This window comes from Vicugna pacos, chromosome 9 (assembly GCF_048564905.1).
Source record: "Vicugna pacos chromosome 9, VicPac4, whole genome shotgun sequence".
NCBI lineage: Eukaryota > Metazoa > Chordata > Mammalia > Artiodactyla > Camelidae > Vicugna > Vicugna pacos.
This window is the reverse complement of record NC_132995.1, coordinates 25522197-25541341: the sequence shown is the minus strand read 5'-3', so window position 1 is coordinate 25541341 and position 19145 is coordinate 25522197. Positions and strand designations below refer to the sequence as shown.

General features: G+C 38.0%; 1 protein-coding gene and 1 pseudogene across 4 annotated transcripts in view; one reads left to right on the top strand and one right to left on the bottom strand.

The window, feature by feature from the left end:
* PHKB (phosphorylase kinase regulatory subunit beta) overlaps nt 1-19145 on the bottom strand; it is a 164826-nt gene that overhangs the window by 26765 nt on the left and 118916 nt on the right. For 3 of the 4 annotated variants that reach the window (XM_072967304.1, XM_072967305.1, XM_072967306.1), the window contains 9 exons: nt 15257-15340; nt 14694-14798; nt 13441-13523; nt 13145-13235; nt 7848-7909; nt 7601-7763; nt 6160-6241; nt 4222-4279; nt 1994-2084 (listed from right to left, as the gene is read on the bottom strand). In XM_072967304.1, the coding sequence (XP_072823405.1) occupies nt 1994-2084; nt 4222-4279; nt 6160-6241; nt 7601-7763; nt 7848-7909; nt 13145-13235; nt 13441-13523; nt 14694-14798; nt 15257-15340 (819 nt within the window). Of the gene's footprint in view, nt 1-1993; nt 2085-3016; nt 3108-4221; nt 4280-6159; nt 6242-7600; nt 7764-7847; nt 7910-13144; nt 13236-13440; nt 13524-14693; nt 14799-15256; nt 15341-19145 lie in introns of all 4 variants that reach the window. The other variant, XM_072967307.1, reaches the window with a different exon arrangement.
* On the top strand, nt 1143-1261 carry LOC116281980 (small nucleolar RNA SNORA11; annotated as a pseudogene).

The window sequence follows — 19145 nt, the reverse complement described above, 5'->3', positions numbered from 1 at the left end:
GTAACTTATTTCCTGTGCCTCGGTCTATTCAGTTAATGGATGAGGATGAAAATTCTACCTCTTAGTCATTTGGAGAAAACAGAAAATAACATGTGAAAAGCAATTTAAATTTTTCTCAGGAGTTTTTTAAATTGTCATTAAATATTACAGACTAAAATAAATAACTTATTCTTTCAGCATTTCAAGAGCTAGATGTCAAGATGGAATAATTTAACTCTTAATGAACTAAGAGCCCTCAGATATGAGCAATGGGTTGATTCCATTAAAGAGGGTTAAAGTATTTCGTATTATTAAAGCTTATTATATTCCAAGGTTAACTGTCAGGAAGACAAAACAGAACACACGTATTCGCAAAGAACAGATAGAAAGCAAACAGGTTTTCATTCCAAACAGATGATGATGATTTAGCCAGGTAATTAGAGCTTATGGAAAACAAAACAAAACAAAAAATGAGCAACCACATTCCACTCCACAAACCCACATGCAGAGGCTCAACTCAACCCACGTTCACCAAGTGCCTCTCCAAGGCATGCTGGGCACACTGGGACAGGTGCTGGCCAAGACATGGGCCCTGACCTCCAGGGGCTCACAGCCTACCCTGGGGTGAGAGATACACATTCAAATGAACAGGGATCCAGAGCAGATTGTAAGAAGTGTCACAGGCCAGTTGGGAGAACCCTGAGGAGGAAGGGACTGCTAACTGGAGATGGCTCTGTGTGGAGGAGCTGGGAAGAGCTGGCCTTGGTGGGAGGGGAGGAGCTGGAAGGAGAGGTGCTTCAAAGGGTTAAAGATCTGGGGAGCCAGCGCATGTCTAATGGGGAGAAGAATCTTAAGTGGAGCAGAAGGGAAAATGTGCCCTTCACTGCTCCCTCTCTTTGCTCTGCATATCCTAAGCCTGTCTAGAGTGTTTCAGTGGGTATCATTCAGTTTTCTTTGTCAGCATCTTCACTGATTCAAGTTAACACAGGAGTTGAAAATTAAAGCTTTAAGGTGCAGGTATTCAGTAACTGTGCATCCTTAGACTAGATTTTGCTTGGGGAAGGTGCCTTTTGTAGAAATGCCTCAGTCATTCATTGCTGATGTGGTTATGAGAGGCCTATGACACTCAGGCTTGCCAGATTTAAAAGCCAGAGTCCTAGGGTGTGCTCAGAGCAAGGGGCATAAAGAAATGGATCCTTTGTTTATAACAACAGGAATCTGGGTTCATTGTGACGAGGGGCACAAAACTTGGGGCCTTCCTATGAACAAATACCCTACATGTGGCCCCCTGCACTTCCACATGGCCACTGGGCAGGGCCAGTGGACAGGGCTCAACACTGGAAGATATGCTGTAATATTTAGTAGGGGAACTGGCCAACTAGAGCCTGTCTGTTCCATGTGTGGGTGGGCCATGAGTGGTCTTATAGACATGAAGGCTTTGAACCTCTTTTCAAGGGAAAAAAGAAAGAGATTCCATACGCCATTCTGGAGTGGAGTTTTTTAGAGCAGTGAAAATACTTTGTATGACATTGTAACAATGGATATCTATGTCATTATACTTTTGTCCAAACTAATGTGAACTGTGGACTTTGGTGATTATTATGTATCAAAGTACATTCACTCTTAGCTAAAAAAAAAAAAAGTACCACTCTGGTAAATAAAAATAATGACTGTGCATATGAGTGGAGAGGGGGTATATGGGAAATTTATGTACCTTCCTGTCAATTTTGTTGTAAACCTAAAAATGCTCCCCAAAAAAGCCTTAAAAACAAGAAAACTCAGGGTAGACATTTTTGGCAAAACCTTGGTTTCAGTTATATACATATATATGTGTGTTTGTTGGATTGTGATGTAATATGTATTTTTTAGGTCAAAAAAGTTTGCAAGCCACTGTAATTAAGTTACATTGGCAAACAAAAGTAAAAATTAACCTCAAAAATAAAATAACATAAAAGCCAGGGTCCTACTCAGAAACTTCTGTAACTGACCGAGAGTCTGAAAATCAGATACTTACCTGTTTGCCCTGCACTAAAACATTAGTAATGGATGGGGCCAGGCTGTCCACTAGTTTACTTAAAAGACTTGCTGCATGGCGTACCACCGACCTGGGGGCAAAGAAGAGAGCAGGCCAGAGGTTGACAAATCTAAAAGATGATGAATGAATGGAGCCCCTGAATGGGGAGACTTAAAAATATGTACAATCAGGTCCTCACATAATAATAGGGAAGAAACACTGAGCCCAAGATATTGGATCTAACAGCTAAAATCTCCTCGGCTACAGGACCATCTAAAAGTATAGAGAGGTCCCTCATCCTCACCTCTGCCACCAGATTATTCATACCATTAATAATTTAAAAATAAAGAAAAGGTCTCCCAACTACCCCTTTGGTGGGAAGCGGTCCAGGAGGCAGAAATGAGTAATCTTAATAAATGATCTGAATTAAATAGATCATTGTTAAGTCTGTCACTGGTACATACCATCAGTTCCAATAACCACTTTAAATCATGTTTCTTTTGGGGCCTAGATAACCAAATCCTGGATTAGAGGACTCACTAAGTACTCAATTTTAGGAAGTGATACAATGAAATACCAGCATTTTTTTTTCTTGCCAGAATGTTGGAGGAAGGAATTCACACTGTTATTTTTACATTTCTGAAAAAGTCTTAAACTGTAGGGAGAACAGATTTTTAAGCACAGCACATGCAATACATAAGACATTTTTTTTCCACTCAAAAGTAAAAATTCATATGGAACTTTCAGACGTAGAAAATAAAATGAAAATGCAGGTTTAAAACTGTTTTCTTGTATTTCAGGACATCCATGGAAGCTGACCTATAGAAACACTTACACTGCTTAATCTCAACATAGATGAACTAGTAGAAAATTTAGTCATGTCTGATAAAGTTAGTGAAACAAAGACTTCTTATGAAGCTTTCACCCACACACTATAAGAACAAAAGACATGTTTAACCCTTAGAACGCAAATAAGCCGACACGTTTCAAGCAGCTTGACTTTCCACATTTTGTGCATGTTACCTGTTTCCCATGTACCAGAAAAGTAGTAATGTGTGGGGCTATAGAGGAAGAAAATTTCTGGGTAAATGCAGCCCCGTAGCGCACCGCCAACCTGGGTGTGTCAGTGGAAAGCCATGAAAGGGAAAATACAGTAAATAAAACTTCTAGAAGTTTGTTCTTCTAAACATAATAGTCAGGACTCTAAATGTTTGGTAACGATTTATCTATAATGCAAGTATAAAACATACAGCAAAAATAGGTATGGTTAGCTGAAAATAAGACTACAGCCCACATTTGAAATTGACTGACTAAAAGGCAAAGGCTATTGGTTTGCGTGCCTTACTGTGCTGAGAATCTACAGCGAAAATTTGAGGCTTAACCACAGGATTATTACATTATTTTTTCTGGGTTGGAATAGTATATTTATTATAAATCATAGAGTTGAAATACTGTAAGAGACTGTTTTGTCTAATCCACTTATTTTAGAGATTAGAAAACTGAGGCTGAAGTTAAGAGAGTTTCCTACGACACTGCCTCAGACTTCTTTTTATTTCAAAACTAGATAATAATGGATCATTAAAAAAAAATACATATGTATACTCTCACTTTCAAAGTGTTAGATTCTGCTAGTAAAACTGTTAGAATTGCTTCAAAGATACAGAGGGCATGCATTTAGGCATACCTACCCCATTGTGAATTTAAACACTTTAATCTCAACTTACCTAATTTTTTATTGGAAGAGACTATCTCTGCAGAACATACCAGTTATTATACATTATGAAGCAATTACAATCACTGGGATTCATTCAATTTAAGTTGTAAGAGAACTACCTTCTAAGTATATTATTTTTTCGCTCATGATTAAACAAAACACTGGTCTCTTTCCATGACCTTCCACAACAGAACAGGTTTCCCAAACACAAATTAGAACCTATAGCAACTTGCTGGGACACAGGAAGTGCAGGGTGGGAATCCTCAGAATGTCATTTCAGTACATCCTCTCCAGGTTCTTTTCCTGTGGAAGTCTTTATTCCCAGCCATGTTTTAAATATCTTGGGAGAGCTAGGATAAAATGGAATGGAGGCAGGCTCACAGGGCTATAGTCCCGGCATTTGAAAGTAAAAATTAGGATGAAAAACCATCTTTAAGACTGGTCCATTATCTTTAGGCTATAGAATAAGACAACACAAAAAAAAAAACAGAATGACAAGGACGCTAATACGAACCAAAGTTTTTTGCTGCCAGCTCTTCTATAGATTCTCTCAATGTGATCAGAAACAGTACCTAGACATTGGATAATAGAGTCTTTGTTGAAAAAAGCTTTTAATTAAGTGCATAACATTTATTCTCCTTTAAAAAAAACACTCTTGAATTTTCATTTTGTTCTACTAGAGTTAATACCTCTGCCCATTTGTGTTCTGAACTACCTGACATATTTAAGTAAGTAACCCAAACATACCAGTGTGAATGTCCTCAGCCCTTGTTACAACTTAGTTTGAGTGTAATTTTGGTGAGTACTTTATTTCTTGAAATTTATTGTTTTCTTAATTAACATACAATCTAACTTTTTAATAAATAAAAATACCTTATTTTAATTGACTACAGAAAATAAAAAACAAAATACAGCAAATTGAACAACTACTTTAGACTCTGAATATATATAACTCTTCATTTATTTGTTCAAAAAAACTCTATGTTGATTCTAGTATGTGCACAATCATATACCAGGGCTCAAAAGACACCACTGGGCTTCATTCTTTGGCAGCAATTTACACGTGGTCTGGCCTCATGACTAGTTTATCAATAAATTAACCATGTGACAGGACAGAGCCCAAAAAAGGAAATGAGTAAAGAACAAGATTTTAATCATTTTACCCCGAACTTATTTTTATAGCTTTATAACAGACTGGATAAAATTTTATTTAAATTCTGTAGATGTTTATGATTTTCACAGTATAAGGTTTTACAGATTTATAACATTTAAAGTCTTTCAAATATCAACGAAAAGATACTATTCCTTAGTTTATAAAAATGGTTTAAAAATAATTCTCTCAGCATTTATTATAAACTGTTTTATATAAATTTTGCTTTATTTTAAAGTATTACTAAAATAACCATTCTGAATTCTAGGTTCTTAATGAAATGTTTGCTTTTTAATGATCTTATTATTTTCAAGTACAAGTTTTGATAAATGTCCTCAATATAATCGGGATTCTGTTTATACTTTCAGTTTCAAGATTAATTAGAAACAATCATAGATTCTGTTTGAAATTTGCTTAGAGTTCTTCTGCCTTTATTAAGTTAAAAATAATTAAGACAATTCAATGCACATGGATAATACCTATCTTTAGCTACAATAATGCAAAAACTAAGTAGATCTTATTTGAATAAACAATTATGTTTACTACCAGAACTATAAATCTTATCAATTACATTGCTATTTAGAATATGGCTCAATTTCAATTTTAACCAAATCAATATGCCTCTCTCAATAGAGGATTTTCAGATGAGCCAAAAACTTTGAGTAGCTAGACATTAAATACTTGAAATATATTCTACATTATTCTATATTATACAATGCTAGAAGTAGACCGTGATGTAGAATTCAAAGATTCCTCAACATACAAGGATGGATTTCAGATATGACTGGGTTTTATCCTTAATGCAGAGTAGACATGAACACAATTAGAAATGATCTATTTTTGTAAACAGTCTTTAGAGCACAATTCTATTAAATGTCATGTTCCTTTCCAAATGGCTTCCGCAGACCATAAAGGAGCTAATTTTTATAGCTATAATGATTCTGTACTGTTCTTGAAAACATACAGAAAATAAAACTGGAAACAGAAACTATCAATAACTATGGAGTCATTGGAGGTTAACAGTCACAGGCAGAATCCAGGCTCCAATATCATTCAGACAGAGAAACAATCAAGCATCACTGCATGAAAGCAATTTGGGAGTTCATACATCTAACAGACTACTCCACTCTACGGGGCATGAGTGAACATTTTCCACTTAAAAGGTTAAAAAAAAAACAGGTTTAATTGAGGAGAAAATAACTTGGAACATTTTAGTGGATATTCCTTACGCTTATTTGATATATGTTCAAGAACGGAGAGGTCCTTGTATTTAAAAATGTTCCATTAGACATGTACTCTTACCATCCTTTGTGATGAAGTTGGGGCCTTCTCTTTTGAGCAGTATACCCAGCAGGATGGCTTGGCTAGCCAGGCAACTACAGTCCTGAAAATATAAATCACTATGAGTAACTGGAATGAAATGGATAAAAAAATTACCACAGAGAGTAACTAATCATGAAACCACATGATGCAAAGAGGAAATATTCTGCTATGCAACTGAGAAAAGATAAAATGTCACTGATACAGTACCAAGCACAAGATGACATTATACAACTATTTATCTTAGGTATCTTAGAGATGGAGGGTAGACAAGTTGGCTCCCTGGGGAAGTAGGATTTAATAAACATATTTTCCAGGAAACAAGATAAGTAATGAATAGAAAATATGTCATCTAATAAGCATTAATACTGATTCTAGGGAGAAGAGGCCAAGACGGCGGAGTAGTAGGACGCTCGTGGCTCACACTCTCCCACAGATACACCAAGACTCACATCCACGGACCCACTGAGCCAACCAGAGCACCTGCGGAACTCCGACAGAACACTGTCTTCTTCAAAAGACAAAGACGCCAAAAATCTGTTTTATTCCTACATAGGCGTTAGATAGATAAATAAATACTGATTCTAATGCTCTCTGAGAGATTTGGCCAAGTCATTTAGTCACTCCCTTTTTGACTTTATTTATTCAGAAAGGAGAGACTACGCTGCTGTCAACCCACTGTGGAGAGAAGAATGAAAGAAGGGGACCTATGCAGACTACTTATTGCATATGTCCCGTGCCTACTATATCATATTCATGCTTGTGCAGATCTATAGATAATATCGATCAGTTATATACTGATGATATCTGCCAGGATATCTATTTAGTCAATATGCTCAAATTTATATGGCCCAATAAGATGTCACTGTGTTTATAGCTCTACTATCGGAATGCCATTTCCTTTGGTAAGTACTACCCCCACCCCCACCCCTCTTCTTTTAAATTGCAAATAACCTTAGGGAAGGGGAAATACTAGGCTGCTAATGTAATATTCGTATGGCTGTAGTCATGGGATTGTTTTCCTCAGTGACTGGAGAGACTCAAAGCAAGCATTAGACCTAAACACTGGGACAGGAGAGAAGACTCAGGCTAAGAAAAGCAGAGAAAGGGCACTGGAAGAGAAATCTAGAGATCCCAAAGGCAACTGTCACTGACACAACTTCTTTAATGGGCCATGTAACACTTTCATACTCAAGACAAGCCAATTCATATCCCCACTCCTTAAGCATCTTTAGGACATCCGTGCTAATACTAGCAAATGAGAAGAACCTCATTTCCTGCCTCGGGTACAGACAGACCAGCTACCCCCAGGCTGATGAGCTGCTACCTTCTCTGGGAGGACAAAAAGAAATAAGGTTTGCCCCTGGGAGTCCCTGCTCTGCCAGCCTGACTCAGGACCATGTGGGAACTGCATCTTCCTCACATTCAGTTTTTGAATAATTTCGTGGGTGGGCTTGTTTCTCCACTCAGTAACGGCGACATCTGGCTGCTGTTCCCGTTCAGGAGCATTGGAGGTGCTGCTTTGTCGTTTGACTTTTGAATGTTTGGGAACTTGTAGTTCCTCAAAACTCTTAAATTCTGGAAGCCTAGAATTTAAAAGAAAAGCTTTCAGATTGCCTGAATTCCTAATGTAATCTCAAGAAACACAATAATACCCCAAAGGAACTTACTCTTCTGTGTCACTGATTCGTAAGAAGTCAAGTTGTTCCACCACAGCTCCGGATATTAACGTCTGAAACGTGATTGAAAAAAGATTCACAGCTCTTAAATGTATCAAGCCCTTGTGACCTTTGCGTATACTTTCCTGTAAGCGCATAATACTTAAAAAAAAGTTTACTTAAAATTTATACACGATTCTTAGGTAATCTTTAAATGAACATTCTAAAATCAGACAGGATTTCAGATGCAACACCCCTGACATAGAAAATACACATCAAGCTACAAGTTCATGAATCATCATAAATAGAATCACCATGAGATGAACTGATTTTTTCCCCTCTGTTCTCTTGTTTATTTTTAAGCTGGAATTAAAATCCAGTACTCATCAGAATATTCAAAATATTTTGGGGAAAAAAAAAACCCCATGAAATACTAAAGCTGTTTTGGGAAAAGGTAATGTAAAATTAAGCTTTGGATTTTGCTACCGTAATACATTTCAGACCTAGCCAATGATGAGATACTGCCCAGTCTTCATTTTTCAGGATTATGAAGGTGTTGATTATCTCGGCCAATGCTTCTCTATATTCTGGCAACCAATATTTGGTCATTTTATTTTCCATTCGTTCCTGAGTGTAGCTTTAGCAAATGAAATGAGATCAAACTTGAACACAGTTTTTGTTTGTCGGTGGTTCCCAGTGAATGATAACGATAACTCACGATTCTTAGCACTGTCACTTCTAATTATCTGCTGAATTGTCAGATAAAAGTGAGATACGTACCTCACAAAAAACAAGCCACACATTAATTATTATTTTAAATATAAGGCAACTCTTCAGTCAGAACTGTCTTCAATGTATTATTTTCTCTGTCTTCTCACTGTTCATTTCAAAAGTGAAGCAACAGGATGTGGGGAATGTTGCTCTTGTTGGCTAACCACCCAGAGTCCTGCCGTCTTCTTCTCTAGTGAAAACTCATAAAGTAGCACATCAACAAATACCTACTACAAATGGCAGGGTGTGGACATGTTACCAGCAATGGTACCAAAGCCTCCTTGCAGAGTCTGAGTGAGAAAGACCAGACATGCAACTGATGGACACATTTTTATGTGGTCCAGTCACAGTCAGCAGGGGTCTGAAAGCAGAGTCTATGCCTGGGCAGACGGCAGTGCCCAGCACAAGTCTGCTGAGTGACACTTCCTAAGATGCAGGCTACATCTACACATCTTGCTGGCTATCTAACTAATTTGTTAGACAAATATTTACTGAACACCTGTGCAGGCAGTATGTGCCAGGTACTATGCTAGGTATGAGGATACAGCATGGGAGAAAAACCACACAAAACCCTTGCCCTCTTGAAACTGAACCTCAGGTGTGTGTAAGAAGCAGACGATAAGCAAGCAAACAAACAAAAACCTAAATATGTTACATCAGATGGTAAGTGCAAAGTTGAAATGTGAAAGGTGGGGACGGGGAGTGCTGGGGCAGAGGTGGAGGAGGCATGTTTGCCACTTTATATAGGTGATTAAAAAAGACTTCTCTAATAGGGTGACATGTAAGTAGAGACCAAAGGGAGGACCAGACAACAATATGGATCTGAGAGAAGAGTGTATAGGGCTGAGGGGATAGCAAGCGTACAGGTCCTGAGGCAGGAGCACGCTGGGTGTGTTTTAGGGGCAGTAAGGAGGACAGTGTGGTTGAGTAGAGTAGACAGGGGAGAATGGTAGGAGATGAGGTCAGAGAAGAAGGTCCAGGTCATAGATGGCACTACTAGAAGGACTCTGGATTGCACTTCAGTGGGAGAGAAGAGGCCATTGGAGGTTTATGATCTGTGACATGATCTAACTGCCCTATAACTAGGTAGAGTAGGAAGAGGCTAATAACTGTAACAGCCATTAGGAACTCAGAAGACAGCTATAAAAATCTAGGAGAGAGACAGTGGCTGCGTGGACCATGACGATAGTGCTGGAGATGAAGGGAAGTGGTTAGATTCTGGACATAATCTGAGGGTAGAGAAAACTAGATTTGATAATGGATTGTAATGTGGGATATGAAAGAAAGAGTCAAGAATTTTTAATTCTCAAAGCTGATAGCTAATACTGAAAACATAAAAATAATTTTGATTAAACATTTAAATTTTTATTAGCCTACCCACCTTAACACACTAATTCAGTCCATAAAGGAAATGTTTAATCTGAGATTACAGGTTAGTTCTGAATTCCATTAATAGTCTTTAGAGCTTTTGATTAAAAAAATTTAGTTGGTTGCAGGGGCTCCTAAATTCGTTTTTTTAAAATTGAAGAATAGTTGATGTACAATGTTATCTAAGTTACACATGTACAATATAGTGATTCACAATTTTTAAAGGCTATATTCCACCTACAGTCATTATAAAATTTTAGATAAATTAGTTTTATAAAAAAAATACTATAATCAATTTGCTAGGCATTAATACCTTACTTAGTTCTGATGGTAATCAAATAACTTCATATTGTTATACATATGTCAAATGCAATGTAATATTCAAAAAGGTATTCTGCTCAGCGATACTCAGTTATATTCCACCAGGTCCTCACCAGCTGCACACCCTACTCGAGACTGCTGCATCCCATCAATGTGCATCCCTCCCTGGCCTTACTTTTGGTTCGGCCCCCTCACTGGAATAATTCCCATGAGATCAGGGACCTTGTATACATATTTTTCACTACTATATCTCCAGTGCCTCAAGACGGAAATCAATAAATAATTGTTGAATCAATGAACCAATATTCACATATTTCCTACAGAGAGAATAACAGTAAGCAGAGTACTGTGGGAATGCAGAGATGAGTAAAGCTCGGCCTGATAGAGTTCTTAATCCACACAGAGATGCAGACACAAGAAACGAGCTATACCTAAAATAAGAGCTATAGCAAAAGTTCAAGGAAAATGCCACAGAAACACACTGGAAGGAGAAATTAATTCCAGTTTTGGAGACGTCACTAAAGAGGTGACACTGACCTAAGTTATAAAATTAAAGTTATAAAATTAAAAGCATAAAAAAGAAAAAGGCAACTCTAGAATAGAGTGACAGCAAGAGCCAAAAAAACTAAATTTAATTACACTAAAGATTTTGCAAAGTACCCAGCACACTTGGGGAGTGGCAAGCAGGGCTGGGAATGAACTGCATGAAGAGACGTCTTGGGTGATGAAGTCAGGAAGTGACGCTGGGGCCCAGTGAGGAGAGAGACTGTGGACCATGGGCTAAGGACATTTAAAAGGGCTTGAAATAAAGCCCAGAGAAGTACACAGGTGCCATTTTCATTTACTATAATAAAGAGAAGACAAAAGGTGGTTTGGGGGAATGAGAGTTTGTCTACTGGGTATAGAGTTTCAGTACTGCAAGATGAAAACAGGCTTATTATCTGGTTAAGACTCTATACTCAGGGGTACAGAGCATAGCAGAGACCAACAGATAGAAAGATTAAACAACTGATTAGGTGAAAGACTCATAAATGAGCTGATTAAAAACTGGAGAGGTGTCATTCATTTCCAAGATGTAGATACGGACAAGGACCTCGGTGCTCAGTGATGGGAAGCCATTATTTGTTGCTCTAACTTTCAGACTGTTGCACTAACTCATGTTCCAGCATCCGTCCCGTCAGGATTAAGACACTTGTACTGTCTGTGTGAAATTAATCTGTTGTTGTTAAGCATCCTGGACAATCTGATAATGTACCGTTTTATTGTCTTTTGAATCTGCATCAGTAGAGACAACTTTCAAAACAGGTGTCCCAGTAAGAGATGATTCTGATAATACACTGCACAGTGGGACCTCCCTGACTGCCCTCCCCAACCCTGCTCTCAGGACAATGCAAGCAAAATATATGTCCTTCAAGCAGAAGGCTACATGCTTATTTTCCGGGGAAACTGAAGAGCCCAAGAGAAAAAAAATCTCCAGGTATCAGCACCTGGGGTTTCCCCAACAAAAAGAGCTCTTGTCATCACGCCATCTTATAGGTGAACCCATCATGACTAGGATCCTTGTTCTCAAACACACAGCTTCCAATAAGCTTTTTCTCTTTCACTCTTAAAAATGAATGGATAGCTAAAGATTATCAGACATCTAAAAAATGTCTCCAATTTGAAAGACTGACCCCCCCAAAACAGAAAAGAAACCCGAAAGACATCACGTAAAAAGGAAAAATTTCAAAAACTCTCTAGTTAATATTCTCAGAGATAAGGCAAAATACGATACAAAAAATAAGAATAAGATACTATGAAAAGGGAAAATTAAAAGCATGATAGTTAAAATACTAAATTGAATAAAGGAGCTGGCATGATAAATATCAAAGAATTTGCCCCAGGAAGTTTAACAATAAGACAAAACAATAAAAAATAAAGGAAAAAGAAAAACTTAGATAAAAATCAACCAAGTATGTAAAATACAAACATCAATTAAATATGCAAAACACAAGCACCAGTGAATGAGTATGTAAACATGCCATTTACCATACTCCCGACATAGGTCCCTCTTTATAAATGTTCCTCTTTCTTACTCAGTATTGAGCACCTACTACATAAAGGACTGTATGGAAATAAGGCATTTAAGTCCATAATGAACTACAATTTGAGTTAGTTTACATTAAAGGTCATAAAAGGATGTTTAAAAAAGTCTCATATCTGGTCTGAGTGATTTTGCAGAACTGGCTGTCAAAGTCTGGCAAGACGTCAAAGTCCAGAGATGCTGAAGGAAGGACAGCTACTCCAGGCGGAGGAAATGGTATGAGCAGGAGGGGGCAGAACCGCACAGAGTTCAGAACACAGTAATTCATCCATATCGGCTGAAGCAGAAAGAGCGTTTAGTAGGAGATAACCATGGTAGAGAGGCTGCACTGACTAATAGGGAACCACAAAGGGCTTCTGTGATTTAGAAGCTGTGTAAATAACCTTGAAAGATTCTAAATGGAACTACGATTATTTCCAGATTGGATGTTACTGGGGTGGGTAGGGAAGAGGGTTCTGGACCAGGGAACTAAGCAACCTGAGGTTATACAGCAGGTCGCTTCATCACTCTGGACCCCAGCTTCCTCAAATGCAAAACTGAGGTTGGAGTTGAGCTCTTAAAGTCTAAAATTCTGGTGGGAAATCTCTGCAACTGCTCAAGCATCAGATTGGAGGAATCAGATAAATAGGGTGGTGACAACAGGAATAGGAAGGTAGACAGAGTAAAACCATCAGACAAAAACCTTACATAGAACATATATTAAGAAATATAGCTGTATCTGTGGATTGTGTTGAGAATAGAAATACACTGAAATTCAGAAGACTACCTGTAGACGATCAACATGAACTTTGACTCCTCCAACTATTCCTTTTTTAAAAGCTGCCAGCATATCTAATATGGGATTGAATCGGCTACCTCTGAAAAATATAAACAGATAAACAAAATGTGCATATTAACAACAGAAAGAGAAATTAATAATCTAATACCAAGTGCCCTCTACATATGCAAAGCACTCTGCCATCTGCTGAGATGGATAAAAAAAAATACAAAGAGGCCCTGCTTCCAAAGCATTCAGTGTTACTGTGGTGACGTGCACGCATCACACTTCTTTTATCAACCTACCTTATATTGTCTTCCCGGATGAGGACAAGGAAAAGTGGACGTCCGTGCATTTTCCAGTATTGCTTAATGAACTGTAGTGCATTCTATCAAAACATAAGAATGAGGTAGGATGTAATGGAACAGTATCTGAGCTGATAAGGATGCTTAACCATTAGAGGCAAAAAGCCAACAATACTCTTACATAGAAAGACAATTCACAATCAAACCGTGGATAATACAGACTACTTAGGGGTAGAAATGTTCTCATACACACAAGTTAAGCTAGAAACCATTGTGATTTTAAACTTTGTTCTTAAAAGTAATCAGATCACACTTGTTTTAAGGCTGCTGTGTGTGTGTGTGTGTGTGTGTGTGTGTGTCTCTGTGTGCGCGCGCGCGCGTGTGTGTGGCTTAATAAACAAAGCTCCAGAATGGTCCCAGGGAGGGAAGATCAACCCAGGGTTGTCACCTAGAAGATTAATTCTCACTCCACATAACTGCAGATTTGTATTACAGCAGGTAGAGGACACTGGACGCGATCTACACAGATCACCAGAAACATGGAGAATTCCTTATTTGACTCAATTTCTATTGTCATCATAATCATCATTATCACATCAAAGACTTATGTAACACTTCCCCATGTGCCAGGCACTATTCTGAGCGCTTTGCATTTATTCACTTATAATTCTCAAGACAGCCCTATTCAGCAATAAGGATGAGAAAACAGGGACTCAGAGAAGTGAAGTAACTTGTCCAAGATCACACAGCTGGTAAATAGTGGAGCCAAGGTTTTAATAAATGAAATTTGGCTCCAGACTCCATGCTCTGGGCCATGACTCTAAGCTTCTCTATTCTGAATGGAAAAGGGAGTAAAGGGGAGTTTAACTGACAGGTGTTATGAATTAGATGAGGTTTTACTTGAAAATCCTTCATAAAATCATTTTGCTAACTCAACTTTTGCTCAAAAAGAGAGAACCTTGCTGTCATATGAACGTGGTTTCGGAAACAGTTCCCCTTCTGCTTTTACAAACTATACTGTATATCCTTTCACTCCATTTGTAGAAGGTGGAACAAGTCAAGTCATACAACTTTAAAGAAAACAATACACCTATTATTCTACTGTTGCAAGTATTGGCAGACGCTGTTTTACTTTCGTATTTGATACTGCGTTAACCCAGTGTCACAGACCTAGGGGCATTCAATTTAATAACACAGTAGAATCAGTAGAAACAAAGTCATCCCTTTTCAATAAAAAAGTGTTCTGAAGCTACCTTTATGTCATCTATCAGCAGTAAAACATCTTGAGACATGTAGAAATCACTTAGGTCGAAGATAATAGGGTAACAAACCACAGTCTTTCCTAGAATGCGATAAATCTGTGGGAGATAATTAAAAAAAAAATACAAGAGAGACCAAAGGCAAAGGTACAGTAATACAAGCCCTAGTAAAACTTAAAACTGACGTTTAATTCTGAATAAGCAAATAACATCTTCTAAAATCTGCATAACATCAGAAAATGGTTGTTTCTTGATTGAATCAGTATGCTAATGAACTTACAGTAGTCCACCTCTACTATAAAGGAAAAAGCCTCTGAGTAAATTACTATTATTATCAGATATCTCAGAAAGCTTGGAAATAACATAGCAGTAAGTTGCTGACTTATTCCTAGAAGACTTCTGTGATATCAAACCAAACAAATTATTTTCTTGAAGAAAATAATAATTCAGATAACTATTTAAGGAAACGTGAGAATGGACGTATAGCAGGTCAAACATCATTTCAGTCTGTGGTATTACAGTCTGAACACTGCTCTACAAGGAAGTTTCATGAGCACCTTTGATGTACCGAGGCAGCCAATGGGCCTATCTGGCCTTCCGGAGAGTCCTAATTTTTCATTTATACCCAGATGGAAATAAGCCTGTAAGACACAAATTTGTAAATCAGAGTCAGTCAAGAACCCATGCTTTTCCTTTTTTGTCCCATTTTTTTCCCCCTTGACTACTGCCCTGCTAATTTCTGATCTTCCCAGAGAAAAAGAGGCCAGGGAAACTTTACTCAGTGAACTTGTAGGAAAACAAGCCAGTCAGTACCATCAACTTAGACTTGGGGGCACTGGGAGATTTGAGAACAAAACTTTTACAGATTCACTTAGTAACATTCTAAGATTGTTCTTACGCTTTATAAATTTACAATTTGTATAGCTCTCTCTGATTCATGTAAGAACAGAGAGAGTGAAATGCTTCCTATGTGATAAAAAAAATTTGGCTATTTAAAAGTTTTAAAAAACAGGGCCCCATAACTTCTACTAGACTTCCACCCTCAAGTATTTCCCACCAGCATGGACAAATCTTATTGATTCTTCTGATGATACGAATTTTACGAAAAATTTAATCCATATGCTACAAGTGAATGGTCCAGTTATTCTCATTACTCCTTAGCTAGTAACAATTTCACTTTGGTATGTGTTGAAAGGAATGTAATTGATTGTGTGATCCCTGAAAAAAACCAGAAGTATAAGACAGGGTTATAGATTTTTAAAAGTACACCGATGAATACACACACATAAATCAATACGGGTATATATTTACATAAGTGGGTTCATATACTATATAATGGGCTTGGTACCTCATTTTTTTAACTTAATATTATTTTTCTACAAAGTAAAAACAGACTTGGAGTGAACTAGGAGTCAATCAGCTCTGATAAGCTGAGCACCTAATCCAATCAAAAAGCCCCCTTACCCTATTTAACATCTATCCCCTGATGAAGGTAGCTCCCAATCCTTTATAAGTTAAAAATTAATTCAGTAACCATCTCTGGACAGCATGCTATTATATCTGTAGGATAATTTCCTAGACTAGATGGACCAAAGAGACTATATGTTCTCTTTGAAACCTAATGCCAGGTTGGTCACCCTCCAGAAGTAATGGGCCAATTTACACTGACATTAATAGTACACAGGCCTTTTTTTGTCACTCTCTTGGGTCACAGTATTTCATTTTAGTTTTAAACTATCATATTCAAATATTTTGTGGCTGACCATTTTCCCATATATTTAATGGCTATTTGTATATCCCATACATTTTTTTCATTTTCTTTCCCCTTCTCTACTGGGCATTTGTCATTCTCTTCATTTGTAAGAGATCTTGATATATTTAGTGATTTTTATATTTAAATCATTTTTTAAAATGTTTAAATCTTTCATCTGTCTGAAATTTATTTTTGTATCTGATGAGAAGTAGAAATCAAACTTAAATTTTCCAAAATGAAAATCAAACCAACTGTCTCTAAACAATCTACTGATTATGATTTAAACTGATTTCAAATACGAACCTCATCGTATACAAAATTAATGTCATCACCAGAGCTCTTTGTTTGTTCTGCCATGGTGCCCACATCTACGTCAGAGTTATCCCTGTGTCTCTTTCTCCTGCATCGTGTGTTCCTAGAGAACATACCCTGAGTAGGCACTGTGCCTAGCATAAAGCTGGTGCTCAGGAAATGCTTGATGGATGAATGAGGCAGCATCTGTAAGACCTCATGAGCCACAGGTGCTGAGCATATTAAATCTGTAACAGCAGTGCTTTTAGACAAAGTTAACAGGCCAGAAAAAGTACTCTAAGCATTGTGTTGTATAGCTGCACCAGAACTACAGCGCACAGCACTTAGGAGACCCCCTCCTTCCCTTAAATATTTTCAATTTTTCAGAAATAAGTATACACTAAAATACTTCAGATTTCTTCTTTTAGACAAATGATCATATTAATCAACCATGCACAAGCTGAAATGTACTGATCTAGGGAGATCTAGAGAAAATCTTTAAGTACTACTCTATGACAATAAAGGGACTGTCCTTACCTCTCTGGCTCATGGTAGAACAGGTCTACAACAATGAGGTAATCAGGCACAGAATACTCGCTGCATTCCAGGGTGCAGACGATACTGTCCCCACTCTGTACACATTCACACCACTCTATCCTCCGAAATATACAGTAGTGACCAAACCATCCAGAAGTACAGAAGTTCTTCATTCTAGATCTGCACTGTATTCAGATCTGAGGCCAATCACACCACAGTTACTACATCCTGAAACACCAGCTACGCACAGGGAAAGCCCTGCCCCCAGCTGTCTACCCTCACATCCTTCTCAGTGGGCCGAAGGAGGGAGCAGCTTCTCAGAAGAGGATGCTCAGCCACTGGCATAAGAATATGTGTATTAACTAAGGGAACACTTTCACTCTTAGAAGGTAGACTACAAGAAGCAATGTACTAGGCAGTATATCTTAAGGATGAATCTCAAAGAGCAGCTGGCCTGGAACATAGAGGCTACAGCCACAGAGAATCTTCTGTATGACATGTGCCCAGGGAAGCTGGGCTCCTGGTCGCAGATCCGTCTTTTTAGCCATGCCACACACCCAAATTGTTAATCATGAGTTAACATCATCTTTAAAACAACAAAATTTAAAATAAGTCAGAACCTGTTGTTGTTAAGTCTTCGCTTTACTCTGTGGCAGGATGCTTCCCACCACCTCTGTGATTCCTTAGCACCCCCTCCTAATGTCTATTATAGGACTGATCAAAGTGGATTGTAATCAACTGTTTTTTCTCCCACACCACCAGACTCAGAGGTCACTGACTGAGAACAGGGATAGAGTCACTTTATCTGTGTGCCCCACACAGTGCTCTGCAAAGAATGGTGTTCACTGATGAATGAATGAATAAAATGCCACATTTAAGTCATCCGGAGTCACGTTGGTCTTTTAAACCTTAGCTGTGAGTTGTCTGGTAGAATATAGATTCTAATATAAATTAGGCCTTAAAAAAAACAGATTTGGGTTAATTTGCTTTGAGAGTATGTTTATCAAAGAATAATAACCTTTGTTATCATTCCCTGCAGCTTTCAGTGAGAGACCATAAAAATGTCTCAGCAAACACAGCTCACCTGAATGATAAGTGCACAGTGTTACACCTTAGATTTTTGCCCCCTCTTTCTGCCTTGTGAATTCTTACCTCCCCTCTGGCCTCATTTTACCTCTTCTACCATGAAACCCAGTTTTCCAACATTTGCTTCTTAGTGTGATTTTAAACTATTACCCACTCTAGGGTTCCTTGCATTTTCAGCTGTGTCTCTTTAATTGGAGGGTGGGGGTGGGGAAGAGCTGTAAATCGGTTAGGGGAGGTTTACGGACTTTCGAAGGGCTGGTGGTCTGTGTGACCTGACATCCAGGTTCTAAGGTCCAGTCTGATTAGCAGTAACTCTGGGGCCCTGCACTTTCCCTGCAATGTGCATCTCACTTCTCTAGGCTGTTATTCTTCATGTAGCATCAAGGCTTTGATCAAAAACATTTGTATCAACTTAATGACTTAATCTTGATCACTTGAGAGAGACTACTCTAAACACTTCCACCAAATACTGCAGAGTTTGTTCCTGTACTGTTTTTTAACAATTACCAAATAAAACCAGTGGTTTATAAATAATTAGTGAAAATCAACAATTTCCCGTCCCTAATGAGCAAGAATATGCCTAAGCTCAGACACTGCCGGATTCATCTGTAGACGAGTGCATGCAAAAGACCTCAAAAGTTACCTTTTAATTCAACCTCATAGGTATGTAACTGTACCAAAGATAAATTTGGATGTCACTTTGTAATTATTTTGAGACCCAGCAAACAAAAGGGGTAGAAACTATGTCAGATGCCAAACAGTTAAGTCAAGAGAAAGAG